Source organism: Vipera berus (assembly GCF_964194415.1).
Source record: "Vipera berus genome assembly, chromosome: 2".
Taxonomy (NCBI): domain Eukaryota; kingdom Metazoa; phylum Chordata; class Lepidosauria; order Squamata; family Viperidae; genus Vipera; species Vipera berus.
In genome coordinates this window covers 214,863,884-214,890,515 of record NC_138203.1, presented here as the reverse complement: position 1 = coordinate 214,890,515, position 26,632 = coordinate 214,863,884, and the positions used below count along the sequence as shown (strand labels likewise).

Here is a 26,632-nt window from a genome sequence, read left to right as displayed (position 1 = left end):
ACCTTTGTTCTGCCTCGGTTAAACAGCCAAGTTGTTTTTGCATCTTTTTTTCTAGATTTCTTAAAATGTACATTCTTAATGGGGCAGTAAGTGGAAATTACTAAATATGGGGAGCAACTTTATCAATACAATCAATTTTCATTAAATATAAATTTAAAACACATTACATGCTTTTTCCTAAGCCTATCTCTTTTCTGGAGTCTGCTCTCTCTTCATTGGATATTGACGTGGTGGCTAGCCATCCATCCATTAGGGATGTTTTAGTCTGGATTCTTGCACTGATCCTAGAGTTGGACTGGTTGAGCTAGAAGGTCACTTCCAGCTCTGTTATGTTGTGGAGTTCAGTAGCTTGAATCTAAACCATGGGGATTCTGCATTGTGGGGAAAAAATTCCTGAATTGAAAATATTAGCATATTAGAAGAAGATATTAGGGTTATTATGGGAAGGCTGAACAGTTGCATAGGGAGAAATTAGGCTTCTTGTGTAGGATAATGAACAATTCCCCTTTGTAAGAGGCTTCACCACATACTCTGCCTCTACCATCAAGGTCAGCCAGTTGCCTGGATTAGCCAGTCTTCTCACTGAAAAAAGCTTTGGGGTGTGTGTGCTACATGTACACCAAAACAACCACTACTAAGGGGAGCAAAAGGCGCAGTCATTCAACTACTTAAAAAGTGTGTCACCTTTATGCTTCGCTGCATTGTTGCAAAGGGGCTCTCTGTCCCACTGATGAAATGGAGTACTCCACTGAAGATCTGCAGAGCCGTAATCCTGCAGTTAGGCTAGGGATTGTTTTATTAATGTTGTGCTCTGGCTGCGTGATCAAAAGTAGTGAAACTACTCAAGTACAAATGAACAGATAATGAGTCCTTGAAAGTAGTAAAAAAAAAAAGTACTCCAACATATGTGAGATTTACGGAAGAAGGCTCCAAGGGACTACACACGGAAGAGTTTCCTGATGGAGTACCTTAAGTGCATCACGAGTATCACTGAGGCAATATACACGGACATCATATTCCAGCCCAGTACAAGTTGTAGGGGCAAAGAGAACCAGTTTCAGGCGCTTTGAAGCAGCCATGCTGAGTGATTCTCCCACCAACGCAAAGCGGCCCAATTGCTCTGTGAAGATGTAGCAAGCTTGGGGTTCCAACTGGCAATGGTAAAGTTCAGAAGGTCCTGGCTCTCCCAACTGCAGTACGTCCTAAGAAGGTGGAAAAGGAAGAAAATCGCCACATCAGGAAAAAGAGAAATGGCAAAAGAGCAGAACTTTCACATGGATATCAGAGAGAAGGAGAGAGGGGGGGAGGGAGGGAGGGAGGGAGGGAGGGAGAGAGAGAGAATTAGGGCAAATCCAGAAATAGTAGAAGAGGGTGCCTAATGAACGTGTGACAAAGGACGGCAGGTTGACATATGACTTGGCACAGGTGGGGGTCACAACAGTGCTTCACTGGTCTATCTAGTAAGAACTGCCACTTAAGCCTGAGTGAAACAGGTTTTTTTTTAGCAGCATCCACACTGTTTGCATTGCATTCAGTTGCTCTAACAACCCAGGTTGCATCCAAACACTCACTGCAGGACACAAACTAGAACCGCCTCCTCTCAGAAGCCTGTGAGATTCACTTTTGGGATCACACAAACCCGTTAGATTCAATCAGAAGTGCAACAGGGCTAGGTATACTCTGCAAAAAAGCAATACCAAACAGTGGAGTGCATGAGGCAAAATTTAGGTTTCATTATTTTTTTTAAAAAAACAAGGCAAAGACCTAGCTTTAGGAATGCAAAAATAGTCTTAAAATGATATCCAAGGAAACCAGATAAATGATTGATTCATGATATTTTTTGGGGGGAGGGGGGGTGCCAGTGCTATTCTTGGTTGTTTACTTATATTTATTTGGATTAGTTCTGAGTATCTCATCACTGGTGTTATCTGAGAAAAGAATAATCATACATGCAATGCAAAATGAGAAATCAATGCATAAATAATAACATAGCACCGAAGACAAAATCCACTAAGACAAAAATATAACAAAACCCTTTTGCAGCAAAACAGACCAATTATATAAAAGCAATGATTAAATAATTAATATCCATTTGAGGATATTTTGACATTAAGAAAAAAAGGACTTCACCTGGTGCGAAAATATATTAATATAGACACCAAGCAGGTTTTCCAGGGAGAATTCTGAGCGACTATTATCAAGAAGACCCTTACTGTTGTGGCTGCTTTCCAGAGTAAGGGGACCCTTGGATCTTAACATTAGATGATCTTAGGCCCCAGGTGCTAGGAACTAAGTAGAAACAATACGTGTTTTGCAAAACAAAACAAGACGGGCTACTTGATTTTCACATGATTTTATAGGTTGCTAAATGTAGTGTATTTGGCACGACGGTCATCTGTTTTGCATAAAGTAGTCCTAGTGTTGCAACAACCCTTGTGTTGCTCAACATGCACTCCAGGCTAGGCCTCACCTCCCATGTGCCCTCACAGGACTGCTTCTTCAGGCGCAGGTTCCAGGTCTCAGGGTTTGGCTCCACACAGTGATCTATGGCTAGGATAACAGGTCTGGTGAGCAGCACCCCCGGAGGGCCACAACTAACAATGGGGCTCAGTAAAGTCTGGCAGCCTGCCAGCGGAAGCCTTGGCAAGAGAGAGAAGCATCAGTAATACAGAGAAGGGGCTTAAGAACTCCCCCACTTCCATGTTCCAGTCAGCACCATCAGCTAATTTCTCTTGACCGTAATCCCAGTTGAAACGGAAAAGAAACAGGATCTGCCACCCCATTAATTCAGGAGGGGATATATAGCAGGAAGAAGTAGAATGGGGTTAATATCAGCAAGTATTATGACAATAATATACCCAGAGATGATTCTTTGGTTTTAGAGATTAGGAGTTATCAAGAAGTGCACCAAAGATAAGCATTAATACAATAATCCTGGCAACAGCAGAACTGTGCCCGTTATGGCAAGGGATTATCACTGGGGAATTTCTGCCAAGAAGAAACCCCAAAAGAGTTTTGACAATACCGCAACAAATGGCACTGTTGAGCATCTTTCTTCCAGCCGAAACTTGAAAAAAAAAAGGATCGGGACATGACTGGTAGTTAAGCTCTGGTAGCCAGTTATTCGACTTTGGGCAGCCTGCAGGGAGCTTTCTGCTGGCAGCTCCACTACTTTTTTTTTTAACAAGGCCATTATCCTGAATGCTTGAGGGCAGGCCCAATTTAGACATCCCCATCAAATCTATTGTCTCTGCCCTTAGACAGCACCAAGGGGATTCTGGCAACTAAATATGCCCACATGGCAGCTAGCTTACCTATGCTTGACACAGCCCTGAGCAATGGGAACAAGGAAGAATGAGTTGCAAAGAACCAAGAGACAAACATTAAAGAGAAGAATATTTTTTTAAATGTCATGGACACCGCAACATAAATACCTCTACAAATGGCTCGGTGATCCTAATAAAGGTTGTATCATCTTTTATCATATTATCTTCCCCTATGAGCTTGATGTGGGAAACGTTTCCACTCCTTTCAATGAAAACTATTTTCATGCCTATCTTCAAGACTGCCTCTGGCCCTATGAACTTGTAAGTGAATTTACTGTTTATTTTACATCAGTGTTTATTTCAGGCCATATCACGGTATGCTTGGGAACATCAACAATACAAAGGGTTGAGATTACCGTTAAAGGAGACAGTGTTGTCTATGTATACAGCGGCACCCACTACATCAGCTGACAAATCCTGTCCATCTGCAAGACTATGGCATATATCAGTTGGCACACAGGTACCCACAATATCCTTTGAATGTCATAGGGGTATATACCTTGTTTCAAATTAGAGGACATAAAGTGCATAGGCTTGTCAGGGTTTCCAATGAAGTTTTATGAAAATGGAGACACGTTGTGAGTATGATAAATTACAGGTAATTATAGCTGAGTCGGAAACGACTAGCACGCATGTGCGGGGGAACCTTTACCTTTACCTTTATAGCTAAGTTAGTGTCCCAGGATTTCTAGGTTTTTTTCAGGAAATGAGATATGTACCTCACATCCTCTTGCTTGTGCAGTGTTAGGTAGATTTCATAGATTTTCCCCCGTGGGATGGCATCAGGTGGGATGAGCAAGCTGACACCTAAAAGACAGAGACGAGATGGCTCAATGGGTACAGCCCACTGCTTGCAGGCAAGCTGATACTGAAGAATGGGTTTCGGTCAAAGGCTGCTTAGCTAAAAGAGGCAGAGGACATCTTAGGGGCTGCCACAAAGAAGAGGGAGTCAAGCTATTCTCCAAAGCACCTGAAAGCAGGACAAGAAGCAACGGATGGAAACTAGTCAAGGAGAGAAGCAACCTAGAACTAAGGAGAAACTTCCTGACAGTTAGAACAATTAACTAGTGGAACAACCTGCCTCCAGAGGTGGTGAATGCTCCAACACTGGAGGTTTTTAAGAAGAGACTGGACAGCCATTTGCCTGAAATGGTATAGGGTTTCCTGCCTGAGCAGGGGGTTGGACTAGATGACCTCCAAGGTCCCTTCCAACTACTACTTCTTCTTCTTCTTCTTCTTCTTCTTCTTCTTCTTCTTCTTCTTCTTCTTCTTCTTCTTCTTCTTCTTCTTCTTATTATTATTATTATTATTATTATTATTATTATTATTATTATTATTATTATTATTATTATTATTATTATTATTATTATTATTATTATACCCCTCTTTATAAGAAATCCTAGGGGGAAACAACGTATCTTCCTCTGTTGAGCTTATCTATGGAAGTATTTCTTTCCCCATGTAGGAATCCAGCCTAGAAAGAAAAACCCTTTCCCTTGGTTGCATGTGCTTAAGTAATGATCCAGAAGAGAATTAGAGCATCAGAAAGCTTTGTTGCTCCACGGTAGCCACCCTCCATATAGTCAGCCCTATATTTTCCCTACTTGTCAACCTTACCTGTGTTGGGTATCATTAAACGTCCACCCAAGAAGTTGAATGTTCCATACGCCATGTTGGCAGCACCCCTGGGTAAAGAGCGGAAGAAACTCTGGGTAGAGAATCGTGAGACAAAGTCTACTGGATCAGCACTGGAAGAGCTGTGGTGAAGAGTGTGGCGTCCGCTGCCCAGGGGGCTGAGCAGGTGCCCATTGCCAATCTGGAACTTGCCAGGCCCATCCTGGCGTGGACACAGTGAGCCTTGGTAGGTCATGGTAGTGGTGCTCAGATCAGGCTGGATTGTCAATAGGTGGGAATTATCTGTGTGAGAGAAAAATGGAGATGATAATGGGATCAGTTGGGGTGGTAAAGACACACATCTTGTTTCAAAACATTAAAAAAAATCTTCCTTGGCAGCAAGGAAAACCTAGCTCATTCTTAATATTGCAGAAAGCTAGATTACTTTATAGATGCAAATGCAGATATTTTGAGTCACCTCAGGTATGTAGCAGCCTAATCACAAAACATTATCTCATCAGACAGTATTGCATAAAATACATTAACCAGCAGGGGTAACAGACTGTTGCAATGACCCGAGAAACAAAGATCTCTGTTCAGACCATCATTTTCTGCATTAATAAGGTTATGCATTTTATTTCCCAAAGACAGCTTTTTAAAGATGCAATGTAATCTCCTTTTTTAGACTCACGAGTTTTGGGTTAATAGAGCTTACAGAAACCATCTGTGCAGTCCAAATGTAGATCAACAGAATACACGTGTCATTTTAATATCTTGTCACTTATCAGACTGTAAAAAGGAATGTTTCCAAGATCATGAGTCACAGTAAGGGATGATGGTGTAATAAAGGGATGCTTTTTTGACCTGCAACTAAACTGTCCATATGTGTGAATGTATGTGCATTCTATGGCTTGATTCCAAAAGGTCAAATATTTGTCTTGATGGATATATGTGTGTGGCATTTTGTATAGAGGACTCTTTGAATAAATCTCAAGAGCAAAATAAACATTTGATTATATTTATGAGATTCCTTCCCTATGGTTTAGTCTGGCTTCACAAAGGAGGGTATTTGACTAATCAGCATAACTGAGATATACCAGAAAGAGACTTACATATATTATTTCTGCAGCTGCTTCACACCAGAAGTAAATGTTTCTTATCTAATGGAAAATCTGCTCTCCTAACCTTGTTCTGAAAGACTGGAGTATCACCTAGCATGAGTTTTGGGTAGTGAGCAACCAGAAGAATGTTCTTGTAGTTTTGCACAGTCCCCTCTTTAGAGAAGCTCTTAGAGACAACAGGAAACTACTACATCAGTCTTCCCCAGAGTAGCACTCCTTAGCAACAAGATAATGGCATCTGCAAAAGCTACACCTAGCACTTTGGAAGACTGTAGACAAGGCATGGCTGCCCAGCCATGATAAAGGCTTCTGACAGGTCAGTTTCTGAAGTCTTGGTAGTGTCTCTCCTTGGTAGTTGTGGCTTCCAGCTGGCAAGAATTAGGATAACAAACATTCAAGAGTAGAATAAAATGGTTTTTTTGTTTCACCTGAAAGCCGCACTTCCATCTGGGTTGTACAAGGAGCCAGGCCAAAAAAGTTGGAAAATTTGGTGGGGAAAAAAAAGTTAAAATGGGTAGGCCAAATCAAACTCATCCCCTTTCTCTTTCTCCTTTCCCTCTCACATGTTAGGAATGCAGTTTGGATTTATTAAAACTATTTGTATCATGAATGTTCATAAGCTGCCTAAACTCACTTTGGTGAGATTAGTGGCATGCAAGTTTAGTAAACAAATAAATGAAAAGGTTTCGAAACCGAGAACCCACATCCCAGCCTTGAAGCTTCTTAAACCATGCTGTTTTAGGCTTATCTTTTGTTTTAGTTGACTGCACATGAATTTTGAAGGATGCGGTGCACCATGCTGAAATTTAACTTATGTAAAGCTTTTCACTTAAGCTATTGGAAGACTTTTTTCAAATCTAATTGCTATAGTTATGATGAAGAGAAAGGTCAGGTGAGCAAAGTCCACTTGTAGGCCAGCAAACCTTTACCTTCTACAATTTATATCTCATCCGCAAAGCAGCTGTTGCTGTATTTATCCTGCATGTTTCCACTGCTCATGTTCCTCTTTTACTGATATAATAAAAGTTTAAAATTTTCAGAGGCATGTTCAGAGGCATTGCTGTTACATCCTTCCTTACTCCTACAGAAAGATGAATGAAAGAAAAACCACCTCTCTAAGAAAACCTGGCCAATTTACAGAAGATTTGAATGTGGTTCCAAAATGACTGCTTGCCCAAGTGGTACCACTTATCCACATTCCTGAACCCCAAAGGATTAGTATCTACCATGTAACACTTAAAAGAATGTGCCAAGAGCAGAGAGATACTCACCTGCTTTGGTAGGCTTGATGCCAACTGGCTGGAAGCCAGCAGTGAGAATAGAAGAGTCAGCTACATCTGAATCCAACCCTTCCTTCTTCCGGCAATAGACAAGGGTCACCACTAGAAGCAGCAATACCAAGCAGACGGCTACAGCAATCAAGCCAACATACAGAGCCACATCCTCAGAGCCACCAGTTTCTAGAAAGGAGAACATAGAAGGGATGCACAGTGAATCCAATGCCAAGCTCCAGTATGCAGAAGGAAATAATCTTGTTTGCTCTAGAACAGTGATGGCGAAAATTTTGGAGACCGAGTGCCCAAACCGCAACCCAAAAACCACTTATGTATCGTCGGGTGCCGGGTGGGTGTGGCCCATTGGGTGGTGTGGCCAATTGGGTGGGCATGGCCCATTGGTTGGGCATGGTAGCGGCAGACTGGGTGGGACTAAAAAGTTCAATCAATTCCAACTTTGCAAGATCTATTTTTCCTGCGAGAAGTTGATTTTTTTAAAAAATCCCATTTATATCCCGCCCTTCTCTGAAGACTCAGGGCGGCTTACAATCTAAAGCACAAATCAATGTGCTTAGCAATAGCAAATTGATTGATTGATTGAACCTTTTTTTTTGCACATGGCGGCGGAGGCCTAAAGCGAAAAGGTTTTTATAAAACCCAGCTGAAGGCCTAGGACTGGGGAGACAGCGCGCATGCCCACAGAGGGCTCTGCGTGCCGCCTGTGGCACCCGTGCCATAGGTTTGCCACCACGGCTCTAGAACAAAGAACCTAAGACTCATTGACATAATGTGCAAGGTCTGTTATCCATGTAGTCTGTGAGGGAATGGAATTTTTAGGAAAGAGATCTGGATTGGGGTGCATTGCTTCTCATTGGGCTGATCATATACGGCCCATCAAGGCTTTTGCGCCTGCACTCTGTTTTTCAGAAGAAATTTCTGGTTGACCACTTCCTTGCAGCCATAGGTCTATCCTCATACAGAGAGCATTTTGGAGAGAAAAGGTAAAAGAATAAGAAAACTCCAGGACCCAGAAACTTAATTTCAGTTTTCAACTTAGAAACATAGGAAAAAAATTTCAGGAAGGCTCTTAAGAGAAATTCAGACAGAAGCTTCAAAACCAGCAGTATATTTTAGGAATGTTTGTAATGGTCAGCTTTCATAATAGCTAAAATAATGCTATCAACACAGAAGGTGGGGGAAGAGATTCCCCTAAGACAGGGGTAGGCAACCTTGGCTCTTTTATGACTCCTGGACTTCAACTCCCAGAATTCTGGGAGTTGAAGTCCACGAGTCATAAAAGAGCCAAGGTTGCCTACCCCTGCCCTAAGAAATGTATTATCAACATATTTAACACATAACACTATTTAATTAAATAGCCTTCCCTAACATGATTCTTTTCAGATGTGCTGCATTTCAAACTTACCTTGTTTGGGGAAAAGTTGACAGTGAAACCTACCCTATCTGAAGGACACTAGTGGCTGATTTACAATAGTAACCAATGTTAGCCAGGGATCTGTTTGTCTCTCAAACAGAATGCTGGACTGGGATGTGAAGGAGGGAAGGCTCCTGTTTCCCTGTTCTCCCCACACTGTTCCTGCTGAAAAGCTGTTGCGGTATTTTTAAAATAATGTATATGCAGATTCTTATTCTCATAGAAACACATTATATATTAAGGAAAGAACAGAACCGCCACACACCAATACCTTCTACCAGCCTCCTTAGGTTGTGTGTAGGATATCAATATGGGTTACTGAAAGTTCCAATGGGACTAGGAGGGATGCATAACCTCCATTTAGATCCTGCTAAAGAACTGACAGCTTTTCAAGGTAGTCTAGACCAGGGGTCCCCAAAACCTGGTCCGTGGACCAGTACCGAGCCGCGGCACGCCAGCAAACAAGCAAAGCCCCATCCATGGGATGCAGACAGCACACGCTCCGGTCCGTGGAAAAACCTTTCTCCACGGAACTGGTCCCTGGTGCCCAAAAGGTTGGAGACCTCTGCTCTAGAAAGGAAACCAAAATCATGAGTATAATGCTACCTTTATTGTAAGGTTACAATAAGAGAATCTTGCAAGTCTGAAAACACTTCCCCCCTCCCTGCCTTAACTTTCCATAGAAATAGAGAAGATCCCTTCAAAGATGCTTTTTTCCATCCCATTTGGGACTCAGACTTAGTTTATCAGATCACTGTCTAGTCTGTGACTCCTCGTCTAATTTCTCAAAGTTACTCTTGCAGATCATTACAAGATCATCCACATAAGCAATTAATGCCATCTCCATTCCTGCCCAGAGTTGAAACCTGACTGAAAAGGGTACAGGTAATCATTTCCTCTAAAATGCTCTGTACTTGTACACAGAAGTTAAAAACAGGAAGGTAGTTGTCAAGTACAGACGGACCCAGAGAGAACCTCTTAAGGAGAGGGCACACCACGGTCTTTTTCAGGTCTGTTGGCATCATCCTCACCCAAAACGAAGCACATTTTGGAACCAATGTGACATGCTCTCCCATATGCCATAGGAGGCCACAGATAAGCTGAAGTCACCTGAGAAACTCCTGGGTGCGACCCGCCTTTCTAGCCGCTTATAATCTCGATGAAGGGCCCATTTATTGGGACCCTGAGAGATGGCTGGGCACGGGTAGGGGCCTCCGACGTAAACCCAACAAGAGGCCCCTGGTTAGTTTTTTGTCTAAATTTTTTGTGGGTTAGGGAGGGGGGAGGGTACTTCTTTTGGTTGTTTGGACAAGGGGGGCAGTCCAACAACCTCTGTTCAGGCCAGTGCCGAGGTAGATCGCGGAGGGGAGGAGCGGGGGTCGGTTGCCTCTGGGGCTCCAGGGCTGGTCGTGGGATTACCCATTCCCACGACGCTAGGGAATGGCAGCAGGTGTAGGAACAGAGGGCCGTATCGGTCTCAGGGAAGGCCTCTCCGCTGCTTACAAGCGGTGAGGCACTCCGACCCTCTGGTTCCGCCCCGAGGTCCTGGGAGTGAGGATGTGCAGCCTCCTGAGCTCAGGCTGGTGTATTTGAATGCCAGGTCTGTCGCTAACAAAGCTCCTCTCGTCCGTGAGTTGGTTGAGGGTGAGCAGGCAGACCTGGCCTGCATCACGGAGACTTGGTTGGGCCCAGAGGGCGGGATTCCTCTGGTTGATCTTTGCCCACCAGGTTTCCGGGTGCTACACCAGCCTCGGGCTCAGGGTAGGGGTGGGGGTGTGGCTGTTGTTATGAGGGAGACCTTGTGTCCGCGGGAGGCCACCGTTCCCCAGATAGTCGGGTGTGAGTCTCTCTTCTTGAGATGCGGCCCTGGTGCGCAGCTGGGCTTGCTGCTGGTGTACCTTTCGCCTAGTCACGCAGCAGCAGCCCTGCCTGAGCTTCTCGATGTCCTCTCTGGGTTGGTGATTGAGTTCCCCAAACTTATAGTTTTGGGGGACTTCAATCTACCATCTCTGGGAGGATCATCTGAGTTAGCTCGGGAGTTCATGGCTTCCATGACGGCCATGGACCTGACGCAAGTAATTTCAGGACCGACTCATGTGGGAGGCCACACCCTTGACCTGATCTTCTTATCTGGACGGTGGTTAGATGATCTTGGTGGGGGCTCCCCAATTGTTATGCCCCTGTCATGGACCGATCATCATCTCCTGCGGCTGGTCTTCCGTTTTGCCACCCCCCGCCGTGGGTGCGTGGAACCAATTAGATGGTACCGCCCCAGACGCTTGATGGATCCCGAGAGGTTCCAGGCAGCGCTGGGGTCCCCACCTGCCTCCTTCGCTCACAGCTCGGCAGATGCCTTAGTGGAAGCCTGGGAAAGGGCAGCCACTGAGGCTCTTGACCGAGTTGTACCCTTGCGGCCCCTGACCCGGTGCAGATCCCGTCGAGCTCCATGGTTTTCCGCGGAGCTCCGGGAGATGAAGCGTCGGAGACGGGGCCTAGAGAGCGGTTGGAGATCCAGCCGATCCGAATCCGACCGATTGCGACTAAGAGCCTATATCAGGTCTTATCTCGCTGCGATAAGGGTGGCGAGGTCTAATCACTTTGCTACCCTTATCGCGTCTGCAGATAATCGCCCAGCCGCCCTGTTTAGGGTAACTCGCTCCCTCCTTAATCAAGAGGTGAGGGAGGAACCCTTGCAGGGTCGTGCCAAGGAGTTTAACCAACATCTGTCGGATAAAATCGCTCGGATTCGGACCGGTCTGGACTCTGACTGGGCAGAGTCTGACGATCAGGACACGGGCGGTCTTGTCGATATCACCTGGGAGGAGTTTGATTCTGTGACTCTGGAGGAAGTGGATAGGATCATGGGGAGGCTGAGCTCCACCACATGTTTATTGGACCCGTACCCTTCCTGGCTGGTTTATGCAGCCCGGGAGAGGACACGAAGCTGGTTCCAGGCAGTTATATCGGCTTCTTTGAGTGAGGGTAGCTTCCCTGCCGTCTTGAAAGAGGCGGTGGTGAGGCCTCTCCTCAAGAAGCCTGCCTTGGACCCAGCTGTGTTGAACAACTTTCGTCCGGTCTCCAACCTTCGCTTTCTTGCGAAGGTTGTTGAGAGTGTGGTGGCGCATCAGCTCCCTCTGGTCCTGGATGAAGCGGATTATCTAGACCCGTACCAATCGGGTTTCAGGCCCGGGTACAGCACGGAGACGGCATTGGTCGCGCTGGTGAATGATCTCTGGAGGGCTCGGGACAGGGGACATTCCTCTGTTCTAGTCCTATTAGACCTCTCAGCGGCTTTCGATACCATCGACCATGGTATCTTGCTGCGGCGTCTCAGGGGATTGGGAGTGGGAGGCACGGTTTTACAGTGGTTCTCCTCCTATCTCCAGGGACGTTCGCAGTCGGTGTTGACAGGAGGGCAGAGGTCGACCGCGAGGTCTCTCGTTTGTGGAGTTCCTCAGGGGTCGGTCCTCTTGCCTCTCCTGTTCAACATCTATATGAAACCGCTGGGTGAGATCATTCGTGGCTTTGGAGTTGGGTATCATCAGTACGCTGATGATACCCAGCTTTTTCTTTCGACCCCAAACCACCCCAGTGATGCCCTCAACGTGATGTCCCGTTGCCTGGAGGCGGTTCGGGTCTGGATGGGGAGGAACAGACTTCAACTCAACCCCGACAAGACTGAGTGGCTTTGCATACCTTCATCCCGGGCCAATTTGGATATTCCATCTCTCTCCATGGGGGGTGAACTATTACCCCCCGTAGATAGGGCTCGCAACTTGGGAGTCCTCCTAGATTCACGGCTTACCTTGGAAGATCATATAGTGGCTGTGACTAGGGGGGCTTTCGCCCAGGTTCGCCTGGTGCGCCAGTTGCGGCCCTATCTAGGCCAGGATGACTTATGCACGGTCACTCACGCGCTCGTGACCTCTCGTCTGGACTACTGCAACGCTCTCTACATGGGGCTGCCCTTGAGGACCACCCGGAGGCTCCAACTGGTACAGAATGCAGCCGCGAGAGTTGTGTTGGGAGTCTCCCGATACTCCCATGTTACACCTCTGCTCCGTGAGCTGCATTGGTTACCAGTTGTCTTCCGGGTGAGATTCAAGGTACTAGTAATGGTGTTTAAAGCCCTACATGGCAGGGGTCCGGAGTACCTCAGGGAACACCTGCTGCCGGCATCAACTTCCCTGCGCCCTGTGCGTTCCCACAGAGAGGGACTCCTCAGGGTGCCACCGATCAGAGAATGTCGATTGGTGGCCCCCAGGGGGAGATCCTTCTCTGTGGGCGCCCCGGAACTATGGAATCAGTTACCGGTAGAGCTCCGGATGGCGCCCGATCTTCGCTCCTTTCGCCGCGATCTAAAAACATTTTTATTCGAACAAGCCGGCCTGGCCTGATGGGGGATTGGTGGGGGTTTTTTATTGCTGTTTTATTGGGGGTTTTAATTGTACTGTATTGATTGTTTTTTAGTGGGAAACTATTTAATCTTTTTTTTAATATTTGTAATTTTGCATTTTTATTCTTGCCCTGTTCACCACCCTGAGTCCTTCGGGAGAAGGGCGGTATAGAAATATTAAATATTAATAAACTAAATATGGTGAGCTATTGTCCCAATCAGTCCATCAGATTTTGCCCATGAAAAGTCAAGACTTCAGCAAATCTGAAGGACTTTTATTGAAAAAGTGCTGTGCTATGTAAACTGGTCACAATGGCCACTACCATACCTTCCAAAAAGAGGTTGTTCACCCTAGATCAGGGGTGTCAAACTCAATTTCATTGAGGGCTGCATCAGCATTAGGGTTGCCCGCAAAGGGCCGGTTGCTGTCCCCCTTTTTTCCCCTCAGGCTTGCCACACAGAAGCCTTTCTTATTCTATCCCCTTCTCACCCTTAGGTTTGCCCTACCAACATCTCTCCTCTCCTCCCTATCGCCTTCTCTCTCCCCTCTTTCCTCCTCCTTCCCAACCCCCTCCCCTTTTATATCCTCTCCCCCATGCGTTCACTCACTGCCCGGCTGGCCTTTTCACACAGCGCTCATTAGCTGGAGCTATGTGCCCCGATTCTGGGGTCCCCACCAAGCCCCGGCAGCCCCACAGCTCCGGCTGACTCTTCCCCCAAAGACTGCATGTGGCTGCCGGCCACCCCCAAGGCCACCGGAAGCCCCGATCAGCTGGAGCAGCTGGCACCAATCCCGGGGCCTCAGCAAAGCCCCAACAACACCGCAGCTCCAGCTGACTTTCCCCAAGGCCTTTCTGAAGTCGCCTGCGGTTCACACCCCCCCGCTCCCGCCCGTTACATACTCAATCATCTACTACTACTAGTCTGCTTGCAGGCTAGACCTAAACATGTCATGGGCCAGATTTGGCCTGCGGGCCTTGAGTTTGACATGTTTGCCCAGGATGAAGCCACTGATTATTTATTTATTTATTTATTTATTTATTTGATTTGTATACCGCCCTTCTCCCTAAGGACTCAGGGCGGTGAACAGTGACATAAATATCAAAATGCACAAATACAGAAATTGAAAACAAATTAAACCCTAATGCCCAAATGCAGAAGATAAGTTACATTAAAACAATAATTACAACAGAACCCGTCAGACCAGACCGGATTGCTCAAACAGATTGGTTTTTAGGTCGCGTAGGAAGGAGCGAAGGTCAGGAGCCATCCGGAGCTCAACCGGTAAACGGTTCCATAGGTCAGGTGCGCCCACAGAGAACGCCCTCCCCCTGGGAGCCACCAGATTAACAGCCTATCAATGAAATGAAGCAGGAGAAATTGTAACAATTCACCTCTCTTTTTGCCACAGTAAGGCTGTAACTTGAGCTTCTACCTGTGCTCAGTAAAAATCACTTTTCATCTTCTTCCACTGGGTGCTTCATGTGTACATCTGGCACTTCGTCTCCCAGAGGTCCCTGCTATTCAGGGCCAGCAAACAAAGAAAGCCTGCTCAGAAGCAATCCCAACAAGTGTCTAGTTTTCCTCATGATTCTGGAGGCTAACTGCAAACTCAGTGGAACTGCCTGCAAGGTCACAGGGAAAACTCCTGTGTCTGGAACTATTCCAGATCTAAGACACGTTGGGCTAATTCACCCAGCATGGACCCAGATGATGGTGTCTGACATGGCAAAAGGCTCAGAGAGGCAAGCTCTGTATTCAGATCACTACACCACTGCTTCAAGGCAAAAGCAAGATTCAGCATGTCAAGCATGAGATTTCCTTGGACAAACACAAGGTCTTCATGTACACTTAAGCTTCACCTGACACAGACCCAAGAGTCTGGGAATTAAAATCACACAAAAGTTAGAGAGACTCCAACACTAGTCCCATGAGAATGTTGAGCAACTTAGGCAGAGATTCTATCAGGCAGCAGGGTGACCTTTACAGTACATAAGCAAGATCGGTGACTTGTCCCTTTGCTCCAATTTATAAATATTCACACATGGCCATCTCTAAAGTAGAATCCTTGGTCATAAACATTTTTAAGGATCAGCACTGGCTTGGAGTCTAGATTGGTGGTACCCCTGAACGGTGGGAAAGTTTGTCCACGAGGTTCATAATTCTCACTTCATTGAACCAGGTCTGTGGATGTGGATGAACAAGGTCTTATTGCAAGTAGACTTGATGTTTACCACCAATCTTAACCACCAATCCTAACCCTGAGGTCCAGCTAGGAGGTCACAGGCTCGTAGTGGGAATGAGCAGCAAGTTGTCAATCTCCCTTCTCCTGTAACCATAAACCTAGCAATTCTCATCATATTACCAGTGATCCATCATATATCTATTCATTGAAAACTAAGTCTGCCAATACCTGAAAGAAAATCCCCAGTCATTTCAGCAATAATCTTCACAGAATCACATAGTCCTAGGTTGCCACAAAATGCAATTTAATCTGCCTATCAATTATTAATAATTACGATGTTAAAAATACTATTACTTGAAATCACCAAGTATAGCTAGTCATACTGATTATCAAACATCCTCCAGGCAAGCCAATTATCTTCAGTTGTTGGTGGAGACATGCCACACCATATGTTAAGCTGGGGATTATTGCTTATAACAGGCATCACAGCAGAGAATGCCATTAAGGATAGGCAAGTGAAATTGGGTTTAGAGACACCACATCCACTTCTATGTAATTTCTGAGTAAAAGCAGTAAGTCTGTATTTGGGAGAATGGATTATTTGCTCCTTGCCCTTCCCCATGCCCCCTTTGTTTGGCCATGAAGATGAACCAAATGTTAACTGCACAAGAAAATATGAGCACAGACTGTCCTTTGAAGCGTCCACCAAGAGGCAGACAAAAAAAGACTTAGAAAATAGGAATTATTCAGGAGTGGAGAGCAGGAGGATATATTGTATAACAAAGGGCAACATTTTTGTGTTACAAACACAAGCAGTTATGCAAATAACAGTTTATAGTAGTTTAAGAAACAATGTATGGGAAGGGAGGGAGGGAGGGAGGGAGGGAGGGAGGGAGGGAGGGAAGGAAGGAAGGAAGGAAGGAAGGAAGGAAGGAAGGAAGGAAGGAAGGAAGGAAGGAAGGAAGGAAGGAAGGAAGGAAGGAAGGAATTTATGTGATTTAGATTTTTGCCCTGCTGTCCTTCTGAATTCCACTCCCATCCCTACCACCAGCTAGGTCAAACATTCAGGATGAGCGGCCCCAGGAGGGAAGATGAACACCGCTTTCACTTCAACTGTAAAAACATTAATTTGATATAAAAGGAAGAGAAAAGCCCTAGGAGACCTAGCAAGCTAGTTAGTTAATGAGCCAGGATGGGATCTGTCACTCACTCTTCCTCTCTCTTGTGCACGCACAGAGCTCTCCCTCCTGCAAGTCCCACGGGCTGTTCTCTGGGGCGACACATCAGGCTTCAGGTAAGGAGCTCACCTTTTGGGAGGCAATTCTGCACTGTCCTCTTGGGAATGAGGGAAGAGGGAGATAGGCTGGGGTGGCAGGGGTGGGCACAATTAAGGTGGATTCTTACTTTATTGCCCACGGCCACAAGGTCAGGCTAAACTAGGCGGGAGAGAATCGGTCTGCGCCAGGCAATGAGCTCTTTCTTCCTGGGTGAGTGGGTAGGTGGACTAGAGTTGACAGGCTTGGCTGCCCCGATATCTCAATCTGAATGTCCAGCCACTAAGAACAAACCTCCGTGGGAGGCCCCGGTCACCTTTCTGCCTCCCGGAGGGATTTTTCAAAACACAGAACGCTCTTTGCCTCTATCCCAGAGGGCAGTGTTCTGTTGGGAGGCGTCCACTAGTCTTGACTGTGAGGTTGTGCTGCCTGTTTTTAGAGAAGAGGAAATTGGGGCTGTTAAATTTCCCACGAACAATCTGATGATCTATTAATTTCCCATTAGTAATAAGCCTTTGGAAAGTCGGCGTACAAATAATCCGATCACAGTCTTCCCAGGTATGACAAGCTGCATTTTATGAGTTTAAACTGTAATAATTACTAAATATGTAAGCATACGTATAAATGAGTACATGCAAGTGTTATATGGTCCTACGTCCCCTCTCTGATTATGCGTTTCTTTTTCTTGGCAATATGCAAACTGCTACCCTGCTCACCACATCCTTTACATCTCTAAGGACAGCAGTCTTGTCATTCCCAAAGATGAAGAAAGAGGCAGGAACTCACCATGTGTACACAGTTCACTGGTGCAGTTGCGGGTTTCCAGTTCAGGCCCCTGGCACTCATCCCCACCATTACGGGGCACCGGATCAGAGCATTCACGGCTGCGCCAATGTGTACAGTCAGCACCACATACCGACCACAAACTCCAGGCTGACCAACCACCAGGTACTGCCAGTTAGAAGGAAGCAGTATAAATACTTACTAATCAAATTCTAACTCAATGATTTTTTCTTACCCCCCAGTAAACTCTACATCTTCCCCTTGTTCCAACCTATCCCACCACATCCCAGCAGGCATCACTTTAACAACCTCATAATCCATGAGAATGCTCTTGAGCTATATCTCCTTGGCAGAGAAAGGGCCAGGATTGTAAATCTTGGGGGGTGGGGGAAATTGTGACATGCCTCAGAAGAATTACAAGATAGGAGAGGACAAACGCAGACACACGTATGGGTTGAAGGAGACAGGCAGAGCAAATGGGAGGGAAGGGAAAGCAAAGCAAGGCAAGAGCCAAGTGCTTTTGAGCTGTTGCTTCAAAGAGTTGAACGCAGGCACACTCAACATCATTCCATATTCACAATCAAAACAACTGGATTTTGAAACAGGGCAATGGGAGAGAGAAAGTATGGTTGAAATAGCATAGCGTAGGCAGAACTGTGTGAACAGGGAGCACCCCACGTCAGGGGATGGTGGTGAAACAGAGAAGAAGTCTAGAACTGTGAGTGAGGAAGATTAGCAGAAGTGGGTGGATCAGCTCAAATGATTACAGGCTTCACATATGTTGGCTTCTGAAGCATTTCTCCACTGTTCTGGGCAGGGGTTTGGGCGAGGTCTTTGGAATCTAAGGAGCACAGCAAACTGAACCACGGGAGCAGGCCCGTGGTGTGGCAGGGGCAGTACCTGGGCACAGGGTGGCGCAGGAACTTTTCTGCACATTCTGGCCCTCACAGAAGGCCCCCCCGTTGAGTGGCGCTGGGTTGGTGCAGCTCCGGCTCCGCTTCTGCCAGCCCCGTCCACAGCTGGTGCTGCAGGCTGACCAGTCCGTCCACGTCGACCAGCCTCCATTCACTGGGGGGAAGGGACAGCATCAGCTAGAGCTTACAACGACTGCCCTAGGAGAGCTGGTAGGGAGAGTGAGCTGCCACCCCCATTGGGAGCAGAGTGCTTTTCAGGCCTAGAGGGGTAGCCAAGCCTTTTCATTGTCTTGGGGACAAAATTGCTGGCTCCAGAATTCAGGATTCCTTGGTGTATTTGTGTGTATGAACAGTTTGGGGAGAATACACAGGAAAACATGGGGATATGCAAGGAGGCGTCACAAGCAGAGGGGCAAACACTTAAGAGGAACAGGGAAAGGGTCGTATTGCTTTCCTCTGTTGTCTTCTGCAACAGCATAACTTGCTCCTTAGTCATATTTACAATTCAACCTTCCTTCCCCTTGTCTGAGAAGGTACAATCTATGACCCTCATCAGTAGAACTCTTTCCTTCCAAAGCTCGTCTTCACATCCCCAAAACAATTGGGTACAGTGTAACCCAGGGAGAAGCGAGGTCTCAATATTTTGGGCACCATTACCCCCAGCCAACAGAAAAATATACATCTGAAAGCGTTCCATCCTATTATCATCCATCTTCCCCCTTCATCTGCAAACTGAACAAAATTTGGAGCAGGGTGGGATTCATGCACAGGAGGGATTATATAAACAACACGTGCCCCTTTTTCTCAGGGTCACCCTCCCTATTCCCTGAAGAGGTCCTACCATAGACAATCACAGCGGCAGGTGAGCTACGACGGCGAGCCACTATGTTCTTGGCCACGCAGGTATAGTTGCCTGTGTCAGCTAAACGAGCTTGTTTCAACACCAAGCTATGTTCCAGTGTAATGTAGTAATTGGGGTCCAGCGTTGGGTCCACAAGTTCTTCATTGCGCAGCCACTCCACCTTGAGAAAACCCAAGAGTCACAGATGGTTCTGATTTGATTTGGGTCAGAAGCCTTAAAATATGGTGGCTGAAATGTGTTCCAAAAGAAAACATTTACAAACATCGAGCAAGGGAAGGTCGGAGTCAATGGAAGAAAGCTTAAAAAGAGAGAGAAGCTGCAGTATATCAAGCAGCAGGTAGGGAATATGCAAAGGGGACGTACATCAAGAGCCCAGCCTAGATCACTGGCAGGAGTTGCAGATGCCAAGGGCAAAAGGAAAGATATGGCATCCAGTCTGCTGGTCCCATCCAGCTGCTTGGGATTTATTGCATCAACTGGATTTTCAATAATCTCCTCCCATGGGCCCAAAATAAGAATGTATGTGCAGTACTCACTTCAGCAGGTGGGATCCCCTCTGGAGGGCGGCAAGGCAGCACAATTCCCTGCTCAATGGAGACTTCTTTGGCCACTGGCTCCTGCTCAAAGTTCTTCCTCAAGTCTAGAAAGAAAAGGAACTCAGAGTGGTGTAATGACAATAATACAGACTCCCCATCATGCCAACCTGCTTTCTTAAAAGGCACAGACTCATCTGGTCCCTGACAATGCCACTGTTACACCCGTGATCCTTAGCACACACACAGCACTTGTGCCATGACTATTCCCCACTGGAGCCGGAGCCCACTGGCAAACGGATGGAAAGCACCCGGAGAACTGAGGCGAAAGACTGTGGGTAGGGAAATCACTCACACGCAATGCGCACAAAGGCCTTCTGGCTTTTGGTGGTGCCGGAAGAACTCCAGGCCACACACTGACACCAGTACTCTTCCAAGCCAAAGATCTTCTCCACCTGCTGCCTTGAAATATCTATCCGTACCTCCATGAGGGGCAGGCCTGCCAAAATACCAAACAGCAAAGGAATTAGGAAGGAAATATAATGGGTACAGGGGTTCCAAACAAGAGTTAGAGACACATCACAACTCTGCGGAAGTGCAATACACGTGCAGAAAACAAGAGAAGCTGCTAAATTTAACATATGCTGATACCCAACAGATTTCCTTATGTTACTCAGCTCATCGCTTATGTCCCAGCTAACTCCTTCTCCTTCTCCTCGATAGACTGTCCCAATGCTGTCCCTTTCCGCACTCACCAGTGCTCTTATCCTTGCTGCGCTGTATGATGTGGTCACCTTGGTGCACCCATTCACCATTGCACTTGAAGTAAATCTGGGTGGCAGGCAGGGCCTTGCATGCCAATGTCACGGGTTTGTTTTTGACAATATAAACATCCTCAGGCTCTAGCAGGAAGTGGGGGAGCAGGTCAGAGCCAGAGCCAGGCACAGGAATGGGCACCGTGGCACTTTGTTGAGCATCTGTGTTGGGTGACAAAAACAAAAATAATTAGAAACTGGTTTAGTAGCAAGGATATTACAGCAGGTGCTGAAGAATCAAAGCTGCATCCTGCATGGAGGGAGTTTGTGGTCTTTGTGGAATGTATTCAGAAGCACCGATGGGCTAGATTAGAATATTGCTTGGTATTCCTCAGTACAGGACACTAGAGAAGGCTTTGAATACAAAAAAAGTGGAACATAGAGCTCCATATGTGCTATAGCAGTGGTGGCGAACCTACGGCACACGTGCCAGAGGCGGCACTCAGAGCCCTCTCTGTTGGCACGCGCACTGCCACCAAGCAGCAGCTCTATCAGGCCGCCACCACTGCCCGGATCAGGAGGGCTGCCCAGCACAAAGGAGGCGAAGCGGCCGACTAGCAAGCTCGAGTAGAGCAGAGGTCACCAACCATTGTCGATTGGCGGAATGGAAGAAAAGGGAGGGGGGAGCATTTTACATGTGTGCGTGCGTGCACGAGGCCGTGAGCATGCAGGTGCTGCAAATGGGGCATGGCTAGTGCCTGCATGATACTCACTAGCCCTGCCTCATTCTTGCATGGTGCAGCGCCTTATATCTGCACCCCGCTGCGCCACAGCAGCCGTATTTGCGCCTTGCAGCACGGTGGCCCATTTTTGCACCCCTGGTTTTTGCGTGCCAGAGGCGGCACTCAGAGGCGCCTCCCTGCCCCCCCCCCCGAGGGCACCACAATGCTGATTGCACCCCTGGCACTTTGCGATAAATAAGTGGGTTTTGGGTTGGGGTTTGGGCACTCGGTCTCTAAAACATTCGCCATCACTGTGCTATAGCATTGTATCATCCCTCTATGAAGGTGAAAAAAGGACAGGTATAGGGTGATGCTGAAATTTAGTAGTGTGAGTTTCCAAAATTTATTTCAATACTTGAGTTTAGTTTGCATAGTGCCCTTTCTACCAGACCCACCAGCATTGAAAATGAAAGCTCTGTGAAACAAGGTTTCACCTTTTTCAACATCATCAAAATGACAGCAGCTCCTTTGATCAACTACACGTTGAACTGCTCTGTAAGAAAAATAAAAGCCACTGCAGCAATCGCATGTAGTTATCCCATTGCTGCTAATACAAGTGATCACACTTTTAAAACAGCCCCCCCCCGCCCACCATATATGCATCCAACTCGAGACGGCAAGGCTCAGTAGAAAGACGGTATCATTTTTCATCACACAGTCAGCCAGATGTTCAGAATGGGTTTGGCATTTTTGTCCACCTATCATGGCCTTCCCAAGGATCTGGGATAGGCAGGTGTTGATGTTTGATGGCGTTACAGATACCTTATTCCTTTCATCACGTATCAATGCTTCTCATTCATTGATATTTACCAGTAATTCTTAATGGAAAAAAGTAAAAAAACAAAAAACCAACCTAAACTGAAAAGAGGTACAAAGTATTTTGAGATACATTAACAAGGTAAACCATGTATGATCACTGAACATTACCTGCTTATTAAGCATGCTAGAGATGGTGTCACAGTTATAATAATTTGTTTATATTTATGGTTCTATTTACTCTCTTAGCATAGAAATGATGGGATATGCTGTCTGGTAGATTTCAGTGATTATAACTACTGATATGGATACTTGACAGCAATACTTTCCTAGCAGGAAAGATACCGATGGTATGCTGCTGGTTCAGTTCTGTAAAAATAGATTATGGATACAAGGCTTAGAACAGAAGGCTTCTGAATATGAGTCACCTTTTATCCATCCCATCTCATAGCTTCACTGATGTTCTTATGCGATTATTAGGGTTTTCTTCATGGTGTCAATACTGTTGTGATGTGGGGGGGGAGGGAAGGGAAATTCTGCCTTAGATTCAACTCTTTACTTGTAGAGAATTTAAAGTTCCCCCTGTTAATAGGCTGAAACCAAGCCATAATGTCATTCACACCGATTTGGGCATGATGAGTTACAACCACTGCTCCGGTTATGAGATTCAGCCATCTCACTAAAGATGATCACATTCCTTCCAAATGATATAAATATTTATTAGATAAAAATAGTTATGCTGATTCTGTACTTGCCATAGGCTTTTCTTGGTCTGGAATACTGGAAACCTATCAAAATAATCTGTATTTTGTAGTCACTGCTGGGCTCTTCAAATCACATAAGAGTCGCTGTGAGCTGAGCAGCCTATAAATTTGATTTATAAAAACTACAAAAACTAATGCAAAATTTCTCATGCACAACTAATAAGCAAGTTCACTCAGGTTTGGTGGTTAATCTTCTTATCACTAATAGAGTTAGCTGCTATGATTCAGACTTGTTGATTGCCACTTAAACTAAAATATTAATTTAGTTTATGTTCCTATATTTACTTAGTTTATTTACCAAAATTTACAGCCACTGATTCTTCCAATTCTACCTGGTTTACAGCACAGAAAATTAAACATCAGTAAAATAATAAAATCCATTCATATGTCCAATAATGAAAAGTACTAATAATTATAAACAAAACAAAATAAGTCTAAATGCTCTATAAAAGTGTTTTCATCATCTTCCAAACATCATCAAAGTAGGTAACCTCTAATCTTGGAGGGGGGGGAGCTGTTCCAGAGACAGGGAACTATACTACAGATTCAATCCATGTGACCCAGCCTCCTACCCTTCTTCATCCCCATTTCTTTCAGGCTGAACTTGAACTTCCTCTCCCTATTGGATCAAGTCAGGAAGACATGAAGAAGAAAGTCCACTCCGGAAGGCAAAAGGGCAGGGGTCTTCAAACTTGGCCCTTTTATGACTTGTGGACTTCAACTCCCAGAATTCTTCAGCCAAGCATGCTGGCAGAGGAATTCTGGGAGTTGAAGTCCACAAGTCATAAAAGGGCTAAGTTTGAAGAACCCTGCAAAAGGGCCATAGTGGGAAAGAGCATTATAAGTAAGTAATCACCGACAACTTGAACCAGGGCAGATCTTGAAGAACAGGATGTAGTTGTCTAAATAGGGTAATACAGTACAGATCAACAAACAAGCCCTGGCCATTTGAACAGCCCCGTATCAAGCAAATTGCAAGTCATTTGTTTATCCAGTGAATTCTAGTAGGAGCTACTGTTTAGTAGACATATGAGGTTAAACAATTAAATTCTTGGGCCACAGTTCTACATTTTCCTCCCCATGTTTCTGACATTCAGAATACTAATTAGGGAGTACAAAACCACCAATGGCTCTCCTTTCCCAGCAGCCCCAACCAGCAGGGCCAATAGTGAGGCAAGCCAGAAACTGTGGTTCAGTAGTACTGTGAGGTTTGTAGTTCTATCCCGGGGCCTAGAGAATATAATTCCAGATATATATTTTTTTTGAAAAAAGTGCAGCATCTACTGACAATATTTTTAGAGTCAACCCTGAATTAATGAAAGCGCCAAAATGATAACCTGCCACTTATATTTCAAAACTGCGGCAACAACTAGCTGAGAAGAAAATGGGTAACAATAACGCTATTCCGGAGATACAATGTGTATGATAAAACAGTCGTCTCCTTCCCGCCGCCCCCTTCCATCAATTACAACTGTGGCCCCATACTTCAATTTAACCCAGGGGTAGGCAACCTCGGCTCTTTTATGACTCGTGGACTTCAACTCCCAGAATTCCTGAGCCAGCCATGGCCATGGCTGGCTCAGGAATTCTGGGAGTTGAAGTCCACGAGTCATAAAAGAGCCGAGGTTGCCTACCCCTGATTTAACCAGAGCTCCAAAATGTCGGGCTAAGTTAGTTTCCCCGGCTCTCGTTGCTGCCATCTCCTGGCCGTCAGAATTTTACAGTCCGCTTAATCCAGCGGAAGGTTTCTCGCCGCTTTCTCTTCCCGTCTCCTTTAGCGAGGCGGTTCCCTTTCGGCGCCCCCCTCTTTACCAGGCTTGCATGGCCCGGACCGGTGACAAGCGCCCCCCGCCCGCTCGCCGGGCCTCCGCTGGGGCTAATCCATCACAGCAGCAGGAAATGCTGCACGGCGCGCGCCCAGTGAACCTGCGCCGATCCCTCATGTCTGCATTTAACTGCTAATGAAAAAGAAATGTAGTGTGACCGATAAGGGACATAGCTCACTTCTCCGGGGGGGTGGGGGGCTCGTCTCGTCATGCCACGCTGCACCGATCCCTCTCGCTCTCTGCCCCCGCTTTCCCGCCTCCTGCTGGGCCCGGCGTCTCTGCGGGATGCGGTGAGCTAAGCTCCGTCCCGTCCGGATTGCCTGGGACGGTGGAGGGCGGTCCGAAAGCCAGAGAAAACGCAACAACTCTCGGGACGTACCGCCGAAGACCCTCGGGAAGAGGTCGCTTCGACGCCCAGAGAAGGGGAGGAGAGGATTTATATAAGTCCCAAAAATAGATAGATAGATAGATAGATAGATAGATAGATAGATAGATAGATAGATAGATAGATAGATAGATTTCGACGGCTAAAGCAACACGCAACCGCTACCCTTGCAGGGGGGGGGGCGAGTGCCAACGGCCCTGCGGCTTCTCGGGTCACAACATCCCTTCTCTTGTCAAAAGCCCGCAGCTGGTGCCTCTTTGTCGACTACGGCAGCGGTTGCTACGAGAGCTTCTATCTGCTTTATACTATTTAAATAGCTAACACCCCCCCTCCCCTCCCCTCTTTTGCCGGCATTGCTTCTCCCGTCCGCAGCAGTCGGGAAAACTTGAACCTAGCAGAGCGCCAGACTCCTGTGTCATCCAATAAATTTAAATAAATAAATAAAACTTCTTCAGTGGTAATGATATACTGCTGTAGCACGGAGGATGCAGTGCAAAACTGCACCAATACTTAAAAAGGGCCTCTCAGAAGCCCAGCCTTCCTGGCCTCTTGTTCCATCGCTCAAGAGCGAATCGGTTAACTTCTAGGTGTGGCTGTGGCTAATTCAGATTTTATTCCAGAGTAAATTAAAGCAGAGCAATCAGAATTCTTTGTTTAGCTGTCTTTCAGAGAAGCCCAAAGTAGAGGTTTTTTTTTTTAAAAAAAAAAAAGAATAAAGAATAAAAGCGATTCATATAACAATCAACAATAACACAATTTAGCAGCAAAGACAACAATTTAGAAATATTCAAAACGCAACAATTAAAACATAATTCATTTTTAAAAGGCAGTCTTGTCCTGAAATTGCTTGGATGAACAAGCATGTCCTCCAAACTGGGATGGAGGGTGGTTCATAATTCGGGCATCGACATAATGCCTTAACCCAGCTACAGCAGTATCAGCCATACACATTCATTGGCCATAAATGGCGTCTTAGTAGGGTAGTATTTAGAACCTTCTATCTAGAAACACTCAGTTGCTCCCCTTCTATGGGACTGCAGCAATTTTCCACACTGCTATAGAATATTTCTCTAACCATATTTACAAGAGTGATAGCGAAGATCTTTCTTCCTGATGCTCATATGACATGTACATTTTTCTCCCTTTGTGGTGATCAGCACTTTTATATAAGGGGAAAGAAATAGAAAGCAGCTAATCTTTTTTCTGCAATGCTATAGCCTTAGTCCCAATTGGGTGAGGGGTGACATGATAGCAGTGTTCCAATATCTCAGGGGCTGCCACAAAGAAGAGGGAGTCAAGCTATTCTCCAAAGCACCTGAAAGCAGGACAAGAAGCAACGGATGGAAACTAGTCAAGGAGAGAAGCAACCTAGAACTAAGGAGAAATTTCCTGACAGTTAGAACAACTAACCAGTGGAACAACCTGCCTCCAGAAGCTGTGAATGCTCCAACACTGGAAGTTTTTAAGAGACTGGACAGCCATTTGTCTGAAATGGTATAGGGTTTCCTGCCTGAGCAGGCGGTTGGACTAGATGACCTCCAAGGTCCCTTCCAACATTATTGTTGTTGTTGTTGTTGTTGTTGTTGTTGTTGTTGTTATTATTATTATTATTATTATTATTATTATTATTATTATTATTATTATTATCTC

At 45.9% G+C, this 26,632-nt stretch overlaps 1 protein-coding gene across 1 annotated transcript in view; it reads right to left on the bottom strand.

Annotated features, from left to right (window-relative positions):
- The window catches only part of UNC5A (unc-5 netrin receptor A), a gene marked incomplete at its 5' end in the record, with an annotated part of 114,253 nt that overhangs the window by 6,236 nt on the left and 81,385 nt on the right, over nt 1–26,632 (bottom strand). The window contains 11 exons of the mRNA XM_081320216.1: nt 969–1,202; nt 2,471–2,639; nt 4,046–4,133; nt 4,944–5,243; nt 7,333–7,521; nt 17,409–17,573; nt 18,306–18,473; nt 19,161–19,341; nt 19,718–19,821; nt 20,070–20,213; nt 20,470–20,691. Coding sequence (XP_081176342.1) covers nt 969–1,202; nt 2,471–2,639; nt 4,046–4,133; nt 4,944–5,243; nt 7,333–7,521; nt 17,409–17,573; nt 18,306–18,473; nt 19,161–19,341; nt 19,718–19,821; nt 20,070–20,213; nt 20,470–20,691 — 1,964 coding nt within the window. The remainder of the gene's footprint in view (nt 1–968; nt 1,203–2,470; nt 2,640–4,045; nt 4,134–4,943; nt 5,244–7,332; nt 7,522–17,408; nt 17,574–18,305; nt 18,474–19,160; nt 19,342–19,717; nt 19,822–20,069; nt 20,214–20,469; nt 20,692–26,632) is intronic.